We start from the raw sequence: 23,879 nt of genomic DNA, 5'->3' as shown, positions 1-23,879 counted from the left end.
TCATTGTCCCCTCCATCTGGGTTTCCTTCATGGAAAGGTTCATGCCCAAGTTTTGCTCCAACACAGAACTGAATTCAGGGGAAGGAATTGCAGCTGGACCCCAGGGAACTTCACATCTTGGAGTTCTGTGCAGGTAGAGACCAACAGGTGTATTCAGGTCTTTCCTTACAGGGCCTGGCATGGAGTTGAGTTCTGCTGATGGATTTGGGAACAAGAGGGTGGTGAGGACCCCAAACCATCCTTGATTAATGGCAAGGCAAGGAGAAATCTGCCTGGCACTGATGTTGAGTGTTCTGGGTTCCTGTAACACGGAGAGGAATGAGGAGCTGTGATCAGAAGCCCAACACAAATTCCATGCTCATCTTTCTTGGCTGACACACAGGGAGCCAGGTCCTGGCATCCTTAAATTCCCAGATGGTCAGAAGTCCTTGCCCTTCTCTTTATATCTGCCAACAGACACTGGTTTAGGCCCATCTTGGTTAGTACAGGAGGAGGATCTCCCTTACCTAAGGATTTACTGTGCTAGAAAATACTGGGGTGTCTTGAGTCTTTTCCCACAAAAAGAGCTTTTTTCTCTTCATCCAAGCTTTCACTGCTGTTAGTCTTCTTGGCTTGGAAATTTGCTCCTTAACTGGCTTTAGAATTAACTTGTTGACATCATTAACAAAGCACATAATAGATGGCTGAACTGCTCTGATATTTATCTTCAGGTCAACAGCTCTTGAGACTCCAGAGGCAAATTAGAAAAAAGCATAGGCTCTTTATTAGCAGAACTTAATTTAACTGTATTTAAACTTCATTAAGGAGTAAAAAAAAATGACCTTTCTTAGTGCACTCTTGCTTTATAAAGTATGAAATGAGAATATTAGATTAGTTTGATCCTGGTTCTCATTATGCACACACAGTAGATGAGAATGCAAAAATTCCCTCCTTCAGTTAGGTCCTCTTGGATGTCAAATCAAAGACCAGGTGCTCCACAATCCATTTCCTTTCTTCAGTGTTTTATGTTTCCTAGTCCTGTAATTCTCCCCAGGAAACCAGCAGAAATCCCAATTTCTTACCCCCCTTCTCCCCCTGCATAAAGTAACAGCTCTGGTCATTTAAACAATCAAGCACATGTTCCTCCACTGTCTGCACCTCATGCTGTCCATAAATGGGGATGTGGTAAGAAAAACCATGGAGGAGAGGAAAGGAAATGACATTAACCTTTTTCCATCTGATAAATAAGGGCTCTATTCAGCTGCAATAATCCACATCCTTCCCCAGAGATCCAGTTAATGCAATACCTAAGGGCTCAGTTCAGTTGAAATGATTTCCACACTGGCCAGCTGACTTCTTGGTGAATTATTCAGTCCCCAGACTGAACTATTCTCCCTGTGCAACAGCACATGGAAAAGGACTGGAGCCCTCCTGTTGCTCCCAATAGTCTGGAGAACCTCTCAGAGGGTCTGTGACATCCACGTGGTTTGCCCTGTGCCCCCCATCAGGAATTTTGGTGTTGATTTTCATGGCACCACTGTTCTGTAAGCACTGAAGATCCCACACCTTGCCCCTTTTTCCTTCTCTTCCCTGCAGGGCTTTCTCCCTGCCCTGTCAGACATTCAGCACCTGCAGTTTATAGGCAATAAAAAAACCACTTTGGACTTTGCATGGGTGGGAATTCAGAGCAACGGGCTCAGCGAAGAAGGCAGCCTGGCTTGAGCGCGTGGCTGCTGGGTTTGAGGTGAGGATGAGGGTCAGTGGCCACTGCAGGGTGGCTTGGGGGGATCCACACTCCCAGAGGATAACAGTTGGAACTGAACTGTGGGGTTTTGTTTCCCTTTCTCCCTTTGCAATACAGAGGTGGCTCCAGTGTGAGTGAGATCTGCCCAGCTGGACCTGCCCAGGGAACCTGGGGTGCATTTAAGTACATTGAGGGAGATGTTTTCAAGGCAGGCCAGGGAGTCAGAACATACAGATCCACTTGCAAATCCATGGGGAACACTGGAGTGACCTGAAAATCTCAGCTTTATCTTAGCTGTGTTAATCCACAGTCGACTGAAAGCCATGGCAACCTTGTCATTAGTATCAAGACATTTTGGACTAAGTTCCTACATTATGAGATACATACATTTCTTCCTTTCTTCCTCTTGTTTTCTTCTTTCTTTCTTTCCTTTTTTTTTTTTTTTTTAATTTTAGGGAGTGTACCTAACTGAGCACAATAAACCAGAGAGTTGCATGCAATTTTGCAACCTTTCTGATGGTGTAACGAGCTCTGCTCCAAGGGTTCATTATTGGGCTGCCTTGAAACTTGCTGGTTGAACAGGAAAAACAAGAAACCTGACCTCACTGCAGTGTTTAATTGAAGTGCATTTATTGACTGGTTGTAAGCTCTTACAGCAACTGTGTTTGCTGAGAGCTCTTGGTTTGATGCACCTTTATCTCCTGGGGCAGACACAGCCTTACCACCAAACACATCCTGCTCCAGGCTTGGACTGGGACTGGGAAGGAAGTTAAAGCTGGAGATTGGCACACTGTGGGGGAATGTGCCCAAGGTAAAGCCAGAGCATCGTGCTGGGCATGGTTTTGGTGTTGCTGTTTTGGTGCTTGGGCAGGTAACACGAGTCAGTAAAGAGAATAAACCCCTCTGAGTCTAACAGATCTTAAAGGTTCTGTCAGTGTGGATCTCCAGGCTCATAATTCCGAGGAGGGAGGGCTGAGAAGACTGTTATAAATCAGTGCCAAAGCAAACTGCAGCTGGATCTCTCTGCCAGCACATCTCCCTTTGATAGGGTAATGCTGAGACTGGCGTGTGCTTAACGCTCTGCATTCTCATCCCCAACCCATCTGCTTTAGAAATTAAGGCAGAAACCTGAAGTCTGTAACATCAGGGAGAGGTTCTCACTTCAGAGCCCCTCGGCAGGCAGGGGGGGTGCAGCTATAATTCATTATCACTGAATTTCAGGGCTGGCCTTGGCCAGTTTTGCCAGGATTCAGGTGACTAATTCCACTGGCAGGAAAGATCTCAGAGCGTTTACCTTATCTCTCTGGAGATCTTAAGTAGGGAGCTGAACACAATTGAGAACAGTTGCCTGATGAAAGAGGCAGCAAGCAAATGCAATCTGCAGGGGACAGGGAGTGGAAATCAGTCCCGGGATAGATGGACATGGCCCTCCCCTGGTACAGGAGATAAAGCTGAGCTTGCAAGAGGTGGAACTAGACATTTTTGGATATGATGTCATACTGATTGTGTGTGATACCCGCTGAATTCACCTCTAATCTAGCTCACTGTAATTTTAATTTAAACTGGCTGGTTTGGTGGTTGTTTGGTTTTTTTTCCCCAAAAGTTTTGGGACACTTTTGGCTTTGGGGAGCTGTTACAGGGAAGGTTGGAACTCCAGCCCTGTGGTGCAGGTAATCAAAATCTCTGAACCTTCATTGTCACAGCCCAGCTGCAAATCTGACCCAGAGGAGCCGGGATTCTTTTCAAGGAGTCTGGGATGCAAATTTATGCAGATGACAGTCATTAGTCTACTGTATATTTGTGTCTGTTTGCTCGAAACAGCGGGTGAGGGAGAGGCAGCTCCTCTGCAGAGAACATGGAAATTGCAGATCTGTGCCCAAACTGCCAACTTAAGAAAAGCAGTGGAGAATGAAAGACTTGCCTGTCAATTCTGTTGGTAGATTGCAGGGAAGTGGGAGGGCAGAAGCTATTTCAGGACCAGCCACCAACCTCTTGGCTCCTCTTTCTTGGCATTTATTAACAAATCCTTGTGCCACGAGTGCCCAGAGGCAAAGCCAGGAGGGCACAGGCAGGAGCAGCAGCCGTGCACAGAATTAGGAGCAAGGAAAGTTCATTTGTCCCAGCCCTAATCTGGAGACCCTCTTTGAAAAGCCCAGGGGGAGATCTCTGTGTATGTGTGGGACACTCCCTGAAGGGCTCAGTTAAAACACTTTGCAGCAGAGCAGTTCCCAGGACTGTGTTTTGAGCCAGAGCACCCGTGGAGGTGGAAGCGCCCATGGACAGCGTGCTCTGTGCTGCATCCACCTCTTTGCACTCTCACCTCGCTCCTGTGGCCAGTCTGGTCTGCTAAAAACCTCTCCCAGCTCTGGGCTTCCTCTCACACCTCAGGTGACAGGGATGGAAGGTGAGCTGCTCTCTGTGCAGCCAACTCGGAGGATGGAGCAAAACAGGAGTTTAAAATCACCTGCTTTCTGCTGGGAGTGCAGGTTGGCAGCACCTGAGGGCTCTGGGGGGATAACGAGGATTTCAGATGTCTCCTGGTGACTTTTATCACCCACAGTGGTGGTGGGATGCAGGGGTAAAACCCAAAGCCCAAAGGTATTTATGCTGCCTGCAAAAAGCCCTTTCCACTTGGGTAAAAATCCTCCTGTCGAGGCTGCCTTAAAGGGGCTGTTGGATCAGATATCAGGGAACTGGGAAAACTTCAGGTTCAAGTTAGTTCCTGGTGTCAATCCTTCAGTTGCTTCATACTTACTGCAAACTAGACCTTGAGCCTTTGGGAGAAAAACAGTTGGAAAACTGCTGGGCTCCCCAAAGTAGCATATTTCTCACCTCAGCTCTGTTGTGCTGAAAGGATGGGGTTTTCTGTGAACTTTTCCCAAACAATCTTGGTTTTCTTTCCTTTTTTTTTTTTCCCTTCTCTTTGAGAGGGGGAGGAGTTGTGCCTAAAAAAACAAACCCAACCTGTCCTCCTCAGCTCTGCCAACCTGTCAGTCCAGCCATGCAAGAGAGAGGGAGAGAGACAGAGAAAAAGAAAGGAGGGAGTGAAGCAGAGATCCTTTCTCAGCACACATTGAGGTAAATGCCATTTCTCACTTCCTTAATTACTCTTTTCTCTGTGCCTGTGCATGTAAACAGAAATTCTGTTACCTCAGAGAGCTTTGAACTAACTAAACGACCTGTGTGGGAATAAACTGCTTATCTTGTTTCACTGGAAGGGTGTTTTGCATTGTAACCTGGCAGCTTGTTAGCTGTTGTTTGGAAACACAGTTTCTGGGTCTGAAATGCAGAAGGACAGTTCATTTGAATATTAAAAAGAGGCAGAGCTTTAGTGCTTGTTTGGGGAGGATATTAAGCGGTGTGGTTTCAGGGCTGAAGCCTCTAATTACTGCAGATCAGGGGAAGAACTTGTTGGAGGAGGGAATCCCTTCCAAAGCTGCCAATTGCAGCTCTCACACCTTCTCCTGGAGGATTTGGTGTCAGCCACTGGTGGGGATGGGAGGTGAGACCACAGAGACTGTGGGGCTGACCCAGCCTGGCAGTTCCTCCCCTCCTTTCTGTGCCTTTCTGGAGGGGTTTTAACAACTTGGCATTGCCAGGGGAGGTGCAAAGCCAAGGTGCAGCAAACCTGCCCTCCCAAATTCTTGAGTCAGGAGGGCAGAGCAGCACTTTGAGCTCACACCAGGGAAATTGAGGGTTGCAGACTGTGAGAAAGGCTGGCTGAAATGAGGGTGAGTCAGAAGAATCACTGTGCCCCAGAGCTTGCCTTGGGAGCCTGGTCTGAGCAACCAGTTTGTTGGGACCATTGTGGCAGAGAGGGCCTGGGAGAAAAGGCCTAAAGGACAAGAATAGGCACAGTTTTGTTAGATCTGAGTGTCTGCATGAGGACCTGTGTGAATGTGCACAAAGATGTCTGTGCAAGGAGTCTGCTGAGAGAGTCTGACCCTTGGTGTGCCACGAAAACCCGCAAGCAAAGGTGAGAGAGGAAGAACCCTGTTCATCCACCTCAGAAATCCCCGTTTCTGTATTTCTAAATCCTGAGCAAACATTTTAAGCTGCACTGAAAACTCTGTAATGCCTTTCTGAGTCGGCTGAGGCTCTGAGAAGGTCATGGAGGAGGCAGAGTGGTGGACAGGATTTCCTTCCCACCCTGAATATTCGGGGTTTTCACTCCTGCAGCCAAGGTGTGCCTGCTGAAGATCACCTGTCTGCTAACACCAACCTGCCAGACAGGACAAGCTGAAAGATGGCAGGGAATGACAACACAGCTGCCATGTTGCTCCCTGAATGGGCTGGAATGTGTTTGCCAGGGGTTTGGTTACACAATCCTGGCTTCTGCATCCTCAGACTTCCTCAAATACTGATGCCTGTGCTGTAGTTTTGGATCAAAGCTCTCCTCCCATGGCAGTGACCAGCACAGAGCTGGGAGCCTGGGAAGAGGACTGAGAGGATCCAGAGTAGAGAGGGATGGCCTGGGAGGGGGTCTGTCCAGATAAAAAGGTTTGCAGTGTCCTGGTGTTCCATCACTTTCTTTTCTTATGGAACTGTTGTCTTCTGGGAATGTGGAGCTGGTGTTCCTTGTGACCCCTGACTCGTTCCCTGAGGGGGTGGTGATACAGAGTGAGACCATAAGCTTTTAATACACAAAAGAAATTCTTTTACAGTAGTGAGATTTGTAGTATTATTATGAGCTTTCCTGCTAGAGCCAGAGTGCAAAGGGAAGTGCTTTTCCAAGTGAACGTAGGAGGTGGAGGAAAGGAATTGCATACTCCAGTTTTGGTGGGGATAAACCTTCCCACTCCCTGGTTACAGTAACAGAAATCAGTCACTGAAGGAAGGCAAAGAGAAAAATCCTGTAACTTTCATGATCTGCAAAGACTTCAATGATAACCTCACAGCAGCACTTCTGCATCTTTTTGTTTCTCTTCTCTTCTCTTCTCTTCTCTTCTCTTCTCTTCTCTTCTCTTCTCTTCTCTTCTCTTCTCTTCTCTTCTCTTCTCTTCTCTTCTCTCTCTCACTCTGGAGGCAGCAAGAGCAGGGACTGATGTATTGATCATTTCTGATCAAATCTGAGAAGCCCTTCTGCCAGAAGAGGTTCTGAATAGCTCTGGTAAAGCTCAGTTGGGAAATACTTCACACTCAGAAAGTCTCTGCTAATTGACCTTGCTCAGTATTCTCTGGTGCCTAAGATTCTCTAGACTGGATGACAATTTACCCTCTTTCTTTTATTAGTCACCAATATTCTCACCACAAGCTTTTGGTGAAAAGTTTGGTAACAGAGCACCCCTTTCCAGGAACCTGTTGTGCAATTTAACAGCCACGTGATAAATACAAAGGAGCCAAACAAACAAATACAACCTCAGACTTCTGTTTGCTATTTAAATTGGGTTAAGAGAGGGATTTGATTTTTTATCTTTCCATCTAGTGTAAAAGCAGACTAGTTGTCCATCCTGTCTGCACATGCTGTAACTCAAGAAGTCACTGTGCTGCGTTTCACAAGGAACTGTTCATTTTTGTTGTCTGGTTCCTCTTTTTAAAGCAGTTAAATTCCTATTTTGAGAGTGCAGACAGGGTAGAATAATCCTCAACTACTCAAATGTTATTTGTGGTGACACATTGGGTTGGAGAATTGGAAGAGTGGAGAGTGTTTCAGCCCTTAATTTCCTGTGGAAAGATTCAGCTGAGGGAGCCATTGAATTTTGGGTTTCTCTTTGCTGTCATGGCAGGGGAGATCAGGTCTATACATCCCTGAGACGATCTGAGAATTGACATTTGATAAAAATCAAGTCTGGGAAACAAAGTGAAAAGGGGCAATTTCAGTGAACAACCACTTTTCACACAAGTTTTCCTGCACCTCAAGGGAAAACCAAGACAGGGGTTCACTGAGTGATGTGAAATGAAGACAAAAGAGTACAGTAGGCTGGAAATTTTCCATGTGTAAGTAAAGGCATCTCCATTCCTGAGACAACTTCGAACACAAAGCCTCTCCAGTTCTGCTTAAAATGTTTTCTCTCCAACTGGTTTCAAATTGGCACCTCATTTTGTGCCTGTCTGAGCACTGGTTCTGTGTGGCAGCATCAGCATCACCTGGTTGTGCCTTTGCAGGTCTCCAGCCTGGTCACACCATGGTCTCACCTGAGCTGAGCTTGCCCACCTGGTTCCTGACATGGCCAGGAGTTTTTTTTTGCCCATTTTGCTCTCCAGGGGATGCTGACCCTGAGCAGCTGTGGGAGAAAGGGCACATCCTCTCACTGGCTTTGTCCCCTCCAGAGATAGCTCAGAGCGAGACAGATCCGAACAATGGAGAGGATGTTCACTTAATAAAAGGAGATGCCATAAAACACAGGCTACTTTCCACCAGAAATCTCAGTGGGAAAATTCAAGTATTTCTATTTCCACTCACAAGCCTTAACCAGCTGTTTGACTATTAATGAAAATCCTTTTAGTTTTCCACAACTGAGAGAGAACTCTTTCCAGGAGTGGCCTGTGGTGAGATTTCTAGTGCACTCTTGCTTTGGATAGACTAAGAATTTTAATCTTTTCATGGTATTTTGTTGCCACAGCTACTTATTCTGAGAAGAAATGAGGCAATTGGTGCCTCATGCAAAGAAAAAAACCCAAGTAACCCTCAAAACAGCTTCTGTTAGTCAGGTCTCAGAAAGATTTGATTTAGGCTTTTTCAATGGGAATAAGTAATTAGTGCTTTGCTTTATCTCCACGGGTCTGTTCAAATGGAGTTAAGTGATTGGTGCAGCAGAGTTTTGGATGGAGGTGCAGTTGCCCTGGCAACAATCAGGAGTGAAATCAGAACCTTTTGAGCAGCCAGTGGAATGTGGTTCCACTTGGATGACAATAGGTCAGAGCATTTTAATGGGTAAAAATGTAATCCAGTACAATAGGATTTATTGCCACTATGACATCAGATTGACACTATTCCTGCAAATTCTTTAGCTTGTGACAGACTTCAAGTGAAATCTGTTTAGTGGAAAAACTTGTTAAATGCCATTAATCATTTTGTTTTCCAAATCAACCAGAGCCTGTGTGTCTCAGGGGGGTTAGAGGGAATATCTTCCAAGTGAGTGAAATTCAACCTCTCTGCACAAAGCCCTAATGAATGGCTGTTCTGGACACAATAAATGGTTCTAAGAACTAAAGGCTTGTTCCTGCAGGGTGCTGAGTGCACTGGTCCAAGTCCACTGGAGAACTTCCTCACTTGCTTAATTTTATACTAACAAAATAGTTTCCAGTGATTTCCAGGATGGTTATTCATGCTCTTAAACCTGATTGTATTTGCTGACAGACAAGACCTTGCAGGATTAAGTCCTAAACTAACAGTGGAAGAAAAGATTCCCTGTTCAGTATGGCAAGGGCATGGGACAATATTTCATCCCTTCTGCTGACACTTTTCCAGCTGCTGCAATAATGATCCATTTTATTCTGAAGGATCCCAGAGTTCTCTCTGAGCTAAGAAAATGCAGCCACAGCTCGGGGCAACAATGCATAGGACCAGGACAGGAGCATGTGTTGCCTGCAGCTTTAAGGAAATGGCAGTTTAGGGCACCAAAAGCTGCTCCTCTACCCTGAAGCCAAAAGCACAGAAGGCTTGGGATGTCACCAGGGACCTCTGTCACACATAGAAACCCAGAGTCATCTATTCCGGTGACACAACAGCAGAAATGGCCCCTTAACACTCATTACAGGTGGGTACCCTGTGAACCTTTCACCAATTTTCCTGTCAGATAGATGGAGGTCACTCTCATTCATTCTGTTTTAATACGAAAAGCAGCTTTTTCTGGCTGGTGTGGCTGGTACCGTGCACATCCTTTCATTGTTGCTTTTACAACAATAAAGCTCCAGGCCCGTAACTGTTCCTCTCCTTGCAATCAGCTACGGAGAACAATCGAGCCCGGACAATGACACAACCTGTTTTCTCGTCTTCCTCAATGGGGAAATGGGCCCTGAGTTTTTGTGAGGACGTTCACAAACAGCCAAGGGCGTGCGAGGCGAGGAGTGACCTCAGAGCCGCGTGGGACGCGGGGGAACAAAGAGATCTGGGGCCCTGATTTGAAAAACACCCCGAGCCCAAAGCAGTGGCACAACATCACAGTGACCAGCACACGTCACGGCGCTGCTGGAACCCGCTCAGAGCCGTCAGACACAAACACAGCCCCTCTCCAGCAGCTGTCAGGCCTGGGGCTGGTGTTTGTGCTGGCGGGTAACTCCATCCCTGCAGCGTCCACGTGGGCTGCAGATCCATCCCCGCTCCTTTCCGAGGGACATTCCTGCTCTCCCTTTGTTACAGCGCTCCTGGCTCCCTGCCAGGACCTTTCAGGTGGCTTTTTACTCCCCTCAACCTGCACTTTCTCTCCCGAGCATCAGCAGCGTTGCGGTGGCTCCCAAACTGAGACACCCGAGTGGTGGGGCTTGTTTTCCCTTTTTTTTTGTTTTTTTTTTTTAATTTTCTGTGGGAAACACCACTTTGTGCTTTTCACAGGCTTCATCTGCTGCAGATCTGTTTGTTAGGAGGTGCACAGGGCTTAGCACCACACGGAATGTTCCTGAGGAGGAATGCCACCGGGCTGAGCTCGTGATTCGGGGCTCGTCAAGCCTTGGTGCTGATTTGAGCTTTAATTAATCACCTTTGACTTCTTGAACAACTCTGGCTTGGTGGCTTTCAAAGTGATGCTTTAACTCGGTTTTAATCAGTAAAAACAGATGTGAAAATGACCCGGGGAATACACAGGATAAAACACATCCCACCTGGGCTGTGTATATTACTTTTGAGCTTAATTTTAATTTTGTTGACCAATCATTTATATGACTCCCAGCTAATTTGGAGTGGATCAAGGGGCAGAGGAAGTAAATTTCAAAGCAGAGTGAAATTCTCTGTAGTCATGCTCTTGTCTCTGACGGCAGCACCCCTGCAAAGTTAATGTGTAATAAATGAGACTTTTGTTTCACGGGTCCATAACACCTACGAGGCAAAAGAGCAAAGCTGTTTCTCAAAACATGGGAACGGCTTTGGCAATAAAATCAACCCCTACTGCAGTTTAGATATCTTCTTTTCTGGAGTGTTGACATTTGTAATGTAGCAGGTTTTTATTTGGTGTATTTTTGTTAACATGGTCTCGATAAGATCTGCTGCTTGTTCGCAGTGTTTGCCTTCGAGAAGTAAAACAGGAAAAACACGGCTGACTGAGCAGGTTCTTGACAAACATCTTGGAATGAGCTGAACCTCCCCAAGTAGCTCCTTCACTCAGTAGTGCTGAGTGAAAATAATCCACACAAAGGGCAACCACAGAGGCCAAGATCACAAACCATGAGGGAAACACAGTCACCCTCTCTGCAGGTCACTGGAAGACAAAAATCCTAGTTGAAAAAAATCCTTAAATTGAATTTTTTAATTAAAGGTAACCAGTTATATTTATTTTTTAGAATATATTTATATATGTGTGTGTGTGTTTGGTTTTGTTTTTTTAAATACTTATATTTATTTATATATGTGTGTGTGGTTTGTTGTGGTGGTTTTTGGTTTGTTTTTGTTTTTGTGGTTTTTTGTTTGTTTTTTTTTAATAAGTGCTGCCATTTTTGAAAACAGATTGATATTTTAAACAAAAAATAATATGTTAGTTACCCCTGAGGGATTTGCTGATAAATTCATTATGGTGGTGGGACTGAGACTCCAGCCTGTTGCATTCCCCCAGTGGTTCATGGTAATGCCTTCAACAAGTATTTTTCCTCTCTGGCTCCAGCCTCAGGAAGATTTACAACAGGCTTATATTAATTCTTATTAGTGCTTATAGTTAAACATGTGCAGGACTGTTTTCATTAGATTTAACCCCAGTATCTCAGCCCTTAAAATATTCTTATCCCACATTCCTGAGCTGGGATTCCTCTCAAGCCCTTCAGAAGCTGAGGAAACTGCCTGTGACTGAAGGGTCCATTCCATGGGGACCCCAGGGAAGAAGGCTGGGATTTGCTGACAAACCAGTTTGGCAAGTGCAGGTTTTGACACACAGAGGTTGAAATGCGGGCACAAAATTAAAGAAAATAGGAAATTGCATTAAAAATGTTAGTAGTAGTCAACACAAATGAAACAAAGGGCAAGACTGAAGGGTCTTCAGCATCATGAAAAATCTCTTTAAAGTGTGTGAGGCAGATTGTGAAAGCCATTTCCAGTGTCTCTGCGATTAATGGCACATGCACAGGAAAGCAAGAACACAGCAAGGGAAAAAACTAACATCAGTAAACTCTAAGAACTCAGAATATGCCCAAAAGACAATTTTAAGTGAGAAGACATGAAAAAAATAGTAGGATTAGATGTGAGAAATGCTGATAGAGAGGTGATAGATTGCTCCAAAAGAATGGGGTGTTGGTAATGACTCACCAGGGTGTCAAATACTGGTGAAAATATTGAGAAGGATATTAAGAATGAAGCACTAAACGTGTCTGATTTCGGATGGAGTGGAGAGGAGAAAGTTTGGAAATGGAGTCATAGATGATGAATAAAGCTCCCCCCATTAAATATTTGATCTGGACCACCACTGAAGAGCAGGCACTGGCATTAATTAAACTCAACTTTGATTTAGGATGAATGTTCCCATTTTTAGAGGAATGATTAACTCATCTAGTGATGTTTTAAAAGTGGGGGAGAAGAGACAAGGTTTTAAAGGAGATTCTGTGCTTATCATCATATATCTTAAAATCTAATTGCTGTGCCCAGAAACTCCCTCAGGTGATCAGGAATAAGCTGTGGATCAGCTCCAGGAGCCCAGACATGAAGTTATGCAACCCACCCACTGAGGTAAAAAATAATATCCCTAAGTATACATCCCAAACACCCAGGCACACGTGATTTTCCACTTCCACATTATTTCAATTATCTGACTTGCAAAACAGCGAGATGCTGTAAATTAGAGCGCTGAACTTGGCACGGGGGTGACAGCTGGAACCGGGAGCGGTCAGCACCACGCTGAGTGTGAGTGCTGAGGAAAGAGCTCCTGGGTTCCAGGGGAACCTGCCTTTCCAGGCCACGTGGAGCTGTGCTGGGATGGATGGATGCACAGAGGGTCAACCTTCTGCTCCTCAAGGCGTTGAAAGTCATCCCTGACAGAATCATCCCACTCCCGAATTTCCTATGGAGTCGAGTAACGATATGGAAACTCAGCATTCTGCCAAATCTGAGACACAAAAAAAAAAAAAAAAAAAAAACAAACCCCAGAAAGAAAGAAAAGAAGGTTTCACAAAGCCCTTGTTTCTTAGAAAGTGCTGCTGTAATTCCAGCAGGCCGAGCCAATTCCGGAGAGCGGCGATGGATTCCGCCTGTGGCGATGCTGAGAAACCCAACGGCCAAATCCAAAACAGGGAATCAGAGACAGCCCCTGTGCTGAGTTCAACGGGGCTTGGATCAGCCCTCTGATCTCTGGAACCGTTTGATATCTTCCACAGGCTTTTCTAAGGAGTGGTGACACGTGTAGCCCAGCAAACGTTTGGGTGGAAACTCGGGATGCCGTGCAGGACTCTGGGCCTTGGCGGAGCAGCTCCAGCTACACGATATCCTTGAGCAGAACAGAGAGAAAATCAGATTTTGGTGTATCAGAGGTGGATTTCTGCTGCATCTGTATTCACATGTGGAAGGAAAGTCATACAGAGCTGCTCAGAAAAGTAAATCATGTTTCTTGAGCCCGCCACTGATGGATAAATGAACTTCTGATTTGTCTGAGTGTCAGTCACAGCATTTTCTGGTGCCCTTCCTAAGGAAAAAAAAGCACTGACACACTGTTTGATTTGACATGTAGCTAATATTTATCTCAACCTCTTTTTAATATGGGAATCAGTTTAGAAATCTGAATCAGCAGCTTTTTTGAGGTATTTTGCTAAAAATTAGATCGTAGTGGACATGATTAATTTTATTTACATGATTTGATTTTATTTTTGCTGCTGCCTTCCATTTCCTTAAAGAAATAATGCAAAATGATATTTTCACTGTTAGACCTTGTGTTAGTTTTGAAAATGTGAAGCCTTTGGTGATTTAATTGGCATTTGAGATATTTCACTAGGTGGGATGAGGCAGTTTCTGAGTATTACAGTGGAATTCCTGCTGGGGCCAGTAGGTAAAGCTGAGCTCAGTGGTAACTTGGAGGTGTTCCTGTCTGGCCTGAATAGAAGAAGTTAATAACTGGAGTCAGGCTGCATCTTAGGGACCTTTCTACAAGGATTGGGGGAGGAAAAAAAGATCAGAATCCTCAGGCTTCCTCCTCACACCTTCCTTCTGTCATCTGTCAAACAGAGCTCACACATTCACTTGGGATTCAGTTTGATCCCATTCCTTACATGAAATACAAGAGCCAAGGCATCTGATGCAGCACAAGGCTTCCCAGTGTGGGAGCTGCAGCCTGTGGAATGGGCAGGATTAAACCCTGCACAGGCAATTTTAGAGCTTCTCTGGTCTCTGCAGACCCTTTGGTTACAGGCACACGAGCTGTCCCTCTCTCGGGTGTCTGAGCTGTGTGTGCAGGACCAGGGAGCTCTGCAGGGCTAATCCAACACCTCTGCCCTGTGTCTGTACCTCGTTCCACAGGCACACCTGAGCACAGAACACTCCTGGACAGGCAGTGACTCCACGTTCCTGTGTCACACTGCCCTTCCCTGGGTATTTGGTTTACAGGGCGCTCCAGAAAACAGGAAAAAGAGGAGTACAGTCCCTGCCTCAGGAAGCAGAGTTGCACAAAGTGACGTAAAGGAAACTGTCCCTGAGACTGGAAGAACCCTTTTAGAATCTCAGCTCCTGCCTGCCCCCGAATTCCTACATTATTAATAACCTGCTGTGTTTGGGGAAGAGATATAAGGGCAAATAACGGGGTTGAGGGTGTTAGATCAAAGTGGTCAGCATTATCTAATCTGATTCTGTCATTGTTCATGACCTGCCACTTACCTACTGCTGAATTCATTATTGTATTACATCATGCCCATTAAGAGCTGCAACAAACTGTTCTCCTGTTCTTTGCCAACAAGATCTGTTGGAAAAGTTCCTCGAAGAGCTGCTGTGGCTCTGCAGGCTGTAATGTAATCCCTGAGGTGCAAGGTGGGGTGAGATCCCACTGCACGCATCTGCAGAGCTGTGGGAATGATCCCTCTCTGCGTGTCAGTGCAGACATCAGTGTGCCAGGGCAGGAGAGGGCAGGAAGTGCTAATTAGTGCTGACACTTGGGTTTGGTTCCCTCACAGCTAATTTGTATCAGAGCCCAGGGGATTCTACCTGCTGAGTTAAGGAATGGGGTGGCTACTGATTTCCCAAGGAAGAAACCTGGATATAAAATATATCATTTTAAGCTGTTCCATCTCTGCATGTCTTGCACAAATTTCCCAGAGAAGCTGTGGCTGTTCCAATCCCTAGAAGTGTCCAAGGCCAGGTTGGAGGGGGCTTGGAGCAACCTGGGCTAGTGGAAGGTGTCCCTGCCCATGGCAGGGGTGGCACTGGATGAGTTTTAAGGTCCCTTCCCACCCAAACCACTCTATGATTCTCTGATTTTCAGTTCTAGGATAAGCTGTACAAATTTTAAGGACATTGTGCTGCCCAGTCCACGCTCTGGCTGCTCACCCTGGTGCAGGAGCTGCTGAGAGCTGAGGGTTAAAAGGAGGAAGAGGCTCCTGAGAGTGAACAGCTTTAGGTTTCCCTCCTGCCAAATTGTCTGGGACAAAGAATGGCAGCGAGGCCCGAAATCAGGAGCCTCAAGTTGCCAGCACTTTCCACGTGTCATGGTATTTCAGTGTTTCCATGGCTTGTTCCTGCTAAAACCATGCAGTGCTTGCAGTGCAAATAAATTAAAATAGACATTTGCAGCTTTCTACAGGTTTTGGGAGGTGCTCTGAGTGGTAAGCAGGGGGCTGGTTCCCTTTGAACCTGCCCTGTGTCTCCAAAACAGGCCACCAGCCTTCATCAAGGAGCAACTTTCAGCCTGTCTTCTCTAACTTTAAGGGGAGAAACTCCTTTCATTTCTTTTTTATTGGTTTTGTTTTAAGGAGATCTGGTTTCACTTAGATGAATTAGATGTCAATATATCTGTTGCTGTGAGTTGTTCCAGTGTAGATCACAGCACTAGTATATGACTTTAAAGTCTGTGCAAAGCTCTGCTGCTCTGTGCTCTCTATGTCTGCCTTTTAAAATGTTCAATAAACCCTTTGATATTGATACTTTAGGTCTTATCTCTTTATGGGGGCATTGAGGAAGAAGTCTAAGAAATAGACACTCTTTTTTTTCCAGCTCTGAGTTTAGCCTGTTATAATCATAGAATGGCTTGGGTTGGAAAGGGCTTTAAAGACCACCTAGTCCCAACCCCAAAGTTTTCTTTTATTTCTGTATTTCCAGCCTTTTCTTCTGCTGTTGAAAGGACTCTTTGGACAAAAAGCTGGAGAGGGAAGGTGTTACCTGTGAGGTGATGCCTGCAGAGTGATCAGACTCACAAGCCAAGCAGGCAGGAGATTTACAGGCAGTTTTTATGTGTCCTGGAGCATCCCTGTGAGCAAACACCTCCCTGGGGTGGTTATACAGGAGAATCACGATATGGGCCAGCCCTGCTCTGGGCAGTGCAGGTCAGAAGCAGAAAGACTGGCTGTAAGCATTAGAAGAAATGTCCCTTTGCAAGTGGAAGGAAGGAAGGAAGGAAGGAAAGAAAGAAAGAAGGAAGAGTTTCAGTGTTGTCCCACGATAGATTTATTTAGATTTTGTGGGTGGTGGGTTGTTTGTGTATTTTTTTTTTAAGATACAAGTATTTGGGTCGATTCCAAAGCACTTCAGAAGGTTTTGAATCGTCACATTTCTGGCCTCTGAGCTGAAAGCCTTCCAGGGTTACACAACAATGACTAAAGCTGGAAATCTTTCAGACCATTTCCAAAATGCAGGAGGAAACTGAGGTGATTGCTAAACCAACACTAGAGAGAGAGAGAGAGAGAGACATCCACTTCCATGTGTGTGGGGTTAGAGGGAGCACCCAATTTCGTGTGCAGGTTTTGGAGTTGTTTTCTTTTTGATTTAATCTCAGAACAGAATTATTCTGGAACCCAGATCTTCACATTGTTTTGCTTAATGTTTTACAAACAGGCTGTTGACTGAAGTTGTCACTGAACAAGAATTCACTCCTATTGTTTACATAATGGGAAAACAGAGTCATAAAAGGGGTGTAGCAGCAACTTGTTAGGTATTAGGCTAAGGTGCAACAGGGATTATCCTCACAAAACTCTGAGCCCTAAACTCAAAATATCAGGATTAAACTGACAATTACATTTAGTCAAAGTCTTTGAAAGGCTAAACTTGGTGTTTAAGGCTTTTAAGTGACTTGTTCTGAGCTGACAACCAAGAGTTCAAGTTGTTCTGGTACAGCTGCTCTATTCAAGAGGAACTGGACGAAAACATGAATATGATAAAAGGGGCTGCTCCTGCTGCTGTTTGCTTTGTGCAGCTCCTCACTGGGTACAAGTAGGTGTTGGGTTTGTTCCTGTTTCTGCCACTGTGCTTTGAAATATAGGAATTTCCTTCACCTCCTCCTCCCAGTTCACACTGGGGTGGAATTTTTAAAGAATACCTGTTTGGGGGGTCAATATGCAGACCCCAGAAACACAGGTCTCCAGAGCAGGTCTGTGTCTCCCTGAGGTGTTTCAGTGTCCAACACAGTAAGATCACAGCCTTGGCTTAGATAATGAAAATTAAATGACTTTCTGAACTCTGAGTCTGATACACACATATCTTAAAAGAACTTCTGAACCCTCTCTGCCATTTACCCTGAAGAAATCTTTGAGATTTCTCTATTTCTGTCTCCCTGCTGCCCAGCCTGACTTCACTGCTCCATTTTTACCCCCGATAAGCTTTTAATTGGAGGAGGGAAATACATTTATAAGGATGGTTAGCAAAAGTACTGCGAATTTCAGCGGTACTGAAATGCAAGGGGAGGCTCATGATGTGTACAGACATGCCCAGAAATACAAGCAAAAACTCACAGAAAGTAAAAGCAGGACAAAGCAAGGGGAGGGTTTATGTGCCAGCGTTAGAGGGAGGTGAAAACGCTTCTTGGCAACATCTGACAACCATTTGCAGCAACAGATCCAGGAGCTCCAGTGAGTAGAGAATGCTTTTAAATCCTCCCCCACCCTCTTTGTTAACCTTTACCAGGTAGTTAGACCTTTAATGTAACTGTGTGGCTTTCTTAGGGGTGTGGGAAATATTTCCCTTCTGAGAAATAAGGAGTTGGAAAGGTTGAAGGTTGAAGGTCTGAGGTTGAAGTTCACAAGTCTGGTTGTCAGTCTGTGGTCCTTGGCAATAATTTGGTAACAATAATAATCTTCAGAGGTCAGTGGGTGTCAGTAAAGTGAGAGAGGAACATCTCCCTCTCCTCTGGAACTGGGAAACCACGTGCCTGTTTAATGGTGTCCCCAGGAATGAAGCTCAGGCAGTAACAGTGACTTAGATAATGCACAAACATTGAAGGGTGAATGTTCAGACTTCAACCTTCTGAGCAACACCCGGCAATGCAGAAGACTCATTAATTATGATGCATGATTATTATTGCACTTGAGAGCTTTTGGGAGGTAGATTCTGACTTGGTTTACCTTTCAGCATCCCCAAAATACTGGGCAATATTTTTTAAAATGTTTTTGAGAGGCTGTGGAGGTTTTTTCCAAGAGCTTTGGAGCACATTTGGGATTTTAGGTCATCTGGGTCACTGTGCAAGGCCAAATGGCTCTGAGCAATCCAATTTTCAACATGACAGTGAAAGACTAACTCAGGTCCTGGGAGCAATATATGCCTGCTAACACTGCTCTGCTGTGCTTCCTTTTGACTCCATCCAGCTTCAGGGCTGGATTGTTTGGGTTTGGTTTAGGGAGCTCTGCACCAGTGTCCTCTTTCTTTTTTGCAGAAATACTTTTGAGTGTTTTGCAAAATCCAACCTCCTACACGGCTTCTTACACCAGCCAAAAACCCACCACAGACATCCATGAGCATATATCTGTAACTACAACCTGTTCCTGGGAGAGACCCCATATAGAGCTCCTAAAACAAGGAGCCTCACTGAGTTGTCTCCTGTGTGTGACAGATGAGCATAAATTCAGAGTGGCCTTTGCCACCCAGTCAGATGTGTCACAATTGTGATTTTTTCCAGCACCACCAAAATCCAAACACCATTTTTGAAACAGGATGATTTTCTGGTGGCAACACCAGGGAAGGGAATCCACTCAGGAGTCTCTGATTCATGAAGATTAATCCCTTTTAGAGTCCCAGGATGTTTGTGAGTGTTTTCAAGGAACTTCAGTTTGAATCAGTCAGTAAGGAAACCAGTGGAATCAGAGAATATCCTGAGCTGGAAGGGACCTGCAAGGATCATCCAGTCCAGCTCCTGGTCCTGCACAGACATCCCAACCATCCCACCAAAATGGGATTGTTCAACCCCTCCTGGAGCTCTGGTAGCCTTGGGGCTGTGCCCACTGCCCTGTGGGGCCTGTTCAGTGCCAACCACCCTCTGGGGGAAGAACCTTTCCCTGGGATCCAACCTGACCCTTCCCTCAGGTCCTGTCACTGGCCACCAGAGAGAAGAGGTCAGTGCTGCTCCTCCCCTGCTGCTCATGAGGAAGCCTCTGGATGTTTTTTATTTAAGATATTCACTTCATTTTCACACCTCACATTATGAGGTCCTTAAAAAAAAAAAAAAAACAACAAACCAAACAACCCAAACAACTCAACAGTTTCCAGTGGTTGTTTGTTGTTAAATATGACTTATAAAATGTTAGGTCAAGCATCTTCAACACACCAGGCTACACTATTTGTTTAAAGCTATGAGTAAAGCAAGTCATATGAATGTTTCCAAAGACTGTATTCCAAGAAGTATTTTTGGAAACGCTAATGTTGTGTTTTTTAATGAAGGCCACATTCTGAGGCTACGACACCATATGTCACATTCATTTCTGTACTGGAAAAAAAAAAAGAAAAAAAAGAAAAAGAGAGAGAGAAAAAGAAAAGAAAAAAAGAAATGGAAACTATGTTTGGCTTTTAAGTGTTTTTGGACTGGTGTCTCTGCATGCTTGTCATTGTTCCTTGGATGAGAGGAGAGTTCTTGGTCTGTTAATCTAGTCCATCCAATATATATTACACTCCGTGGGCCTGACTCTCCTCTGCCTAGAAGTGTGTGCAGTCATTTATACTCAGCAAAGTGAACGAAGACCTGAGGGGAAAAAAAGTTACCAGTAGGAAAGTTGGGTTTTTTTCTTAAATTCATTTTCCATGAATGTTTTGGCTTCACTGGAAACCTGTGTCTGAAGCTTCAAAACCAGCTTGAAAATGGGAAAAGTGCTTGTCATTTTTCCATCGAAAACTTGCAATTTTTGGGAGGAATAATGACAGATTTTCCACAAAAATATTAAGTGGGTTTTTTTTCAGAAATATCACTGAGAAGCATGAAACTTAGCAAAAAATATTGAATTGTTCTGCTGTGTTCCCATCACTTCTGACTGGTCAATGTTTAGATTGGGATGTGGTGGAACAAGCTGGAGATCCTAGGAAAAGGATTTGCCTTTCTCAGTGATGTATCCTATGAATAATACACAAGCATCTTGTAAATGATTATTTCAGCTAAATCTTTCCTTTTTTTTTACAGGGTTCCAGGTGATGAGATCCCAATTTCTAACATAACCTCTTGTTATTAGTCACTAAACATATGGCCCAGAGCTTGTACTGCTCGAGTTCATGTGGTTGCAATCTGCAACAACATCCATTTCTTCTCTGCTCTGACAGAGGAACCTCCTAATTCCCATCACTTCCGAAATTTGTGTCATCCCCAACTTTTATTAACACGCTGTGTGTTTGTTTTCAAATTCATTAATTGAAATTTAAATATTTTTGGCAGCTGGATATTTTTTTGCTTGCCTGAGGGAACGATTTGAGAGGGTTTCCAGGACCCCAGAGAGGTTTCTTTTTCATTTGAAATGTAAATGATTTTCTACAAATTGAACAAAAACCCCTCTGCAGCACCAGCCCAATAAAGTTCATGTCCATGACCAGGTTTTTCTGGGCAATACTGAAACAAAAATAATGATGAATGATTGTGTGTGTTTGATGTATTTTATGGTTGAAAACCATCAGCACTGAACTCGCCTGTGATGTTACTGAAGTCTTACATCTAAATGAGGTTTTTTTCCCCAGGCATTTCTTCCAGTGGAAGAAAACAAGCAAAATTACAACAACTAACTACCTCAGATATTCTGCTGACTTTAAGAAGGTTTGTGATTCCTGTGATTTTTCAGGAGACCCCATCCTGATTTGAAGGTTACTTCATGAGTAACCTCATAGTGGAGTCACCACCAAGGTTTTTGATTTCAGAATCAATTAGGATTGACAAGGACATTTCTAACTACTTGGATTTCTTGCTACCTCATATTTCTGGGCATGTTTGAGGGATGTTTTGTAACAAATGCCAGACTCTGGACTCGTGATGGCCACGCAAGTGAATGGGCTTGGATTTGGTGCTACACGGGTTCTGCCACAGGAAATTCAAGCGAAAATAAACTCTCTCTTTCATTTCACAGGTTTCCAATGAACAAAGAAAACAAATAACCTCAAGTGTGCCCCATGAATTGATGCCACGAGATGAGGAAGATGACGGACCAGAGCGGTTCCTACAGGCCCGTGAGCATCCAGGGAAATAAGGTCAGCTACCGAGGCACGTGCCAGGAAAGGCCTGAAAAGGGGGGGAAAAGGCTGCAGAAGCGGTTCCTCCACAAGGATGGCAGCTGCAACGTCTACTTCAAGCACATCTTCGGGGAGTGGGAGAGCTACGTGGTGGACATCTTCACCACGCTGGTGGACATCAAGTGGCGCCACATGTTCGTGATCTTCTCCCTGTCCTACGTGCTCTCCTGGCTGTTCTTCGGGCTGGTGTTCTGGCTGATAGCCATCCAGCACGGGGACCTGTTCAGCGACCAGGAGGTGACGCCCTGCGTGGCCAACGTCCACAGCTTCACGGGGGCGTTCCTGTTCTCCCTGGAGACGCAGACCACCATCGGCTACGGGTACCGCTGCGTCACGGAGGAGTGCTCGGCCGCCATCCTCATGGTGATCCTGCAGTCGGTGCTGAGCTGCATCATCGACACCTTCATCATCGGGGCAGCCCTGGCCAAGATGGCCACGGCCCGCAAGAGGGCCCAGACCATCCGCTTCAGCTACTACGCCGTGGTGGGCCTGAGGGACGGCAGGTTTTGCCTCATGTGGCGCATCGGCGACTTCCGGCCCAACCACATGGTGGAGGGCTCCGTGAGGGCCCAGCTGCTGCGCTACAAGGAGGACAAGGAGGGCAGGATGACCATGGAGTACAGGGACCTGAAGCTGCTGAACGACCACATCATCCTCGTCACCCCGGTGACGGTGGTCCACGAGATCGACAGCGAGAGCCCCTTGTACGGCCTGGACAGGAAGGCCCTGGCCAAGGACAACTTCGAGATCTTGGTCACCTTCGTCTACACGGGCGATTCCACGGGAACCTCGCACCAGTCCAGGAGCTCCTACGTGCCCAGGGAGATCCTCTGGGGCCACAGGTTCAACGACGTCTTGCACGTGAAGAAGAAGTACTACAAGGTGGATTGCTTGCAGTTTGAGGAGACCACCGAGGTCTACGCCCCCCACTGCAGTGCCATGCAGCTGGATCGGAAGGAGCAGGAGTGGAACCGAGCCGAGAGGACACGGGAGAAAGAAGCGGAGTCGTCAGCACTGGAGGTCAAGACATTCAGCTCCAACCAAAAGTCGTTCAGTGCCGTTGCCCTCGTCACCAGCTGTGCAGACCCCGAAGAGCCGGTGACGACTGTCACCCAGCCCCCTGCAGAGGCTTCTTACCAGAAAGCAGCCGTGACCTTGAGCAGGCTCTCCATAGAGTCCCAAATCTAGCTCTGACTGTGGTTAAAATCACTCCCAGAGGATCCCTCCCGTTGCAGCTCTCAGAGTGCAGACACTGAACTCACGAGCACAAGCATTTACGTGACAGACCCCGCTGACAGCGTGCCCACAGTGGACAGGGTGCTGAGCTGCAAGGGGAGCTTCTCACTGGTTTGTGGAGGTATCAGTGACAGATCAGGTTTGGCACCAGAGAAAACAGCTCCCATTTGGGTTTTTAGGGAGCTGCTGCACTGGAGCAAACTCACTGTAAACTTTACTACCCTCGGGGTTCCACATGCCCAGAGACAGATCATGATCTGTGCCCTCCAGGTCAGGTTTTCCAAAGCTGACTGATTTGTTTGGAAAGTCAGTTCTCAGTCTCTCTGGGAGGCTCTGAAACTCCACCATCCCAACCAAGGATTCCTCTCCAGCAGTTCAGATGAAACCCTCACCCCAGGGTTCTGCTGGGGAATCTGTGGGGCTGTTCTTCACAGGAGGGAGTGACCTGGGAAGAACAACTGACCCCAGTCTCACTGGGTGGCTTTGGAAACCTGCTTATGCCCTGCCTAGTCCTGTGGGATCTGCTGTGGGATCCTGGAGAGCTTTTCCATGAGCCATTCCCAGAAGTGCTGATCTCTCAGCATCCTGAGGGTTGCAGGATGTCTGGCTTGGAGCTGTGGGGAGGCTCTGGGACGTGGCTCTGGTGGCTCAGAGGGGTTGGCCAAGCTGCCCCACGTGCACTGGGCAGAAATCAAAACAAGACCTCCAGCCTGAAACCAGCAAAATCAGGTTGAGCCTCAAGGAGAGGACCATGTGTTTGGAGTGAGCTGTGCAATATTTGATATCAAAGCGTCTTTCATTTCACTTCGCTTTTCTTTTTAGTGTATTGTGCTTCTTGAGAAAGGCAAAAATCAATCTGGAGAACAAACAGGGTGATTCTGTCAAAGTGAAATATGTTTATCTCCACTTGCTGCGTAAAAATGATCCTTCGCAGAGAAATTCAACACACTCATCTGTCAGCTCAGTTTGGAAGAAAGGGAAGTGTTGAGGCTCTGAAGCTGGCTGTGACATGGAAGTTCCATGCTCTGTAATTATTTAATAAGCAATATCTCATCGTGCTTTCTCCACCTGATGATTACAAGTAATTTGCATGGTGTTTAATTTTCATGCTAATGTAATTTAATTATACTTGAGTTGGTGGGGTTTATCTCACCTGACCTCAGCTGCAAAGAAATTCAGTGTTGGCCT

General features: G+C 45.7%; 1 protein-coding gene across 2 annotated transcripts; it reads left to right on the top strand.

The window, feature by feature from the left end:
• Nucleotides 1-4,696: 4,696 nt before the first annotated feature.
• Nucleotides 4,697-22,832, top strand: KCNJ16 (potassium inwardly rectifying channel subfamily J member 16). 2 transcript variants are annotated; one of them, XM_050319220.1, is made up of 2 exons: nucleotides 4,697-4,801; nucleotides 21,293-22,832. In XM_050319220.1, the coding sequence occupies exon 2, from the start codon at nucleotides 21,354-21,356 to the stop codon at nucleotides 22,641-22,643; it is 1,290 nt and encodes a 429-aa protein (XP_050175177.1). In that variant the 5' UTR covers nucleotides 4,697-4,801; nucleotides 21,293-21,353; the 3' UTR covers nucleotides 22,644-22,832. The 2 variants fall into 2 exon arrangements, with proteins under 2 accessions (XP_050175177.1, XP_050175179.1); XM_050319222.1 differs by lacking the exon at nucleotides 4,697-4,801 and adding an exon at nucleotides 17,817-17,833.
• Nucleotides 22,833-23,879: the final 1,047 nt, after the last annotated feature.

This window comes from Myiozetetes cayanensis, unplaced genomic scaffold, assembly GCF_022539395.1.
Source record: "Myiozetetes cayanensis isolate MyiCay16 unplaced genomic scaffold, myiCay2020 scf22, whole genome shotgun sequence".
Taxonomy (NCBI): domain Eukaryota; kingdom Metazoa; phylum Chordata; class Aves; order Passeriformes; family Tyrannidae; genus Myiozetetes; species Myiozetetes cayanensis.
Note: the sequence above shows the minus strand (reverse complement) of the source record. Positions and strands in the feature narration are given on the sequence as shown.

What these genes read in the sequence shown, in the direction of transcription:
- KCNJ16 (XM_050319220.1), top strand. Translation starts at nt 21,354, where the DNA reads ATGAGGAAGATGACGGACCAGAGCGGTTCCTACAGGCCCGTGAGCATC.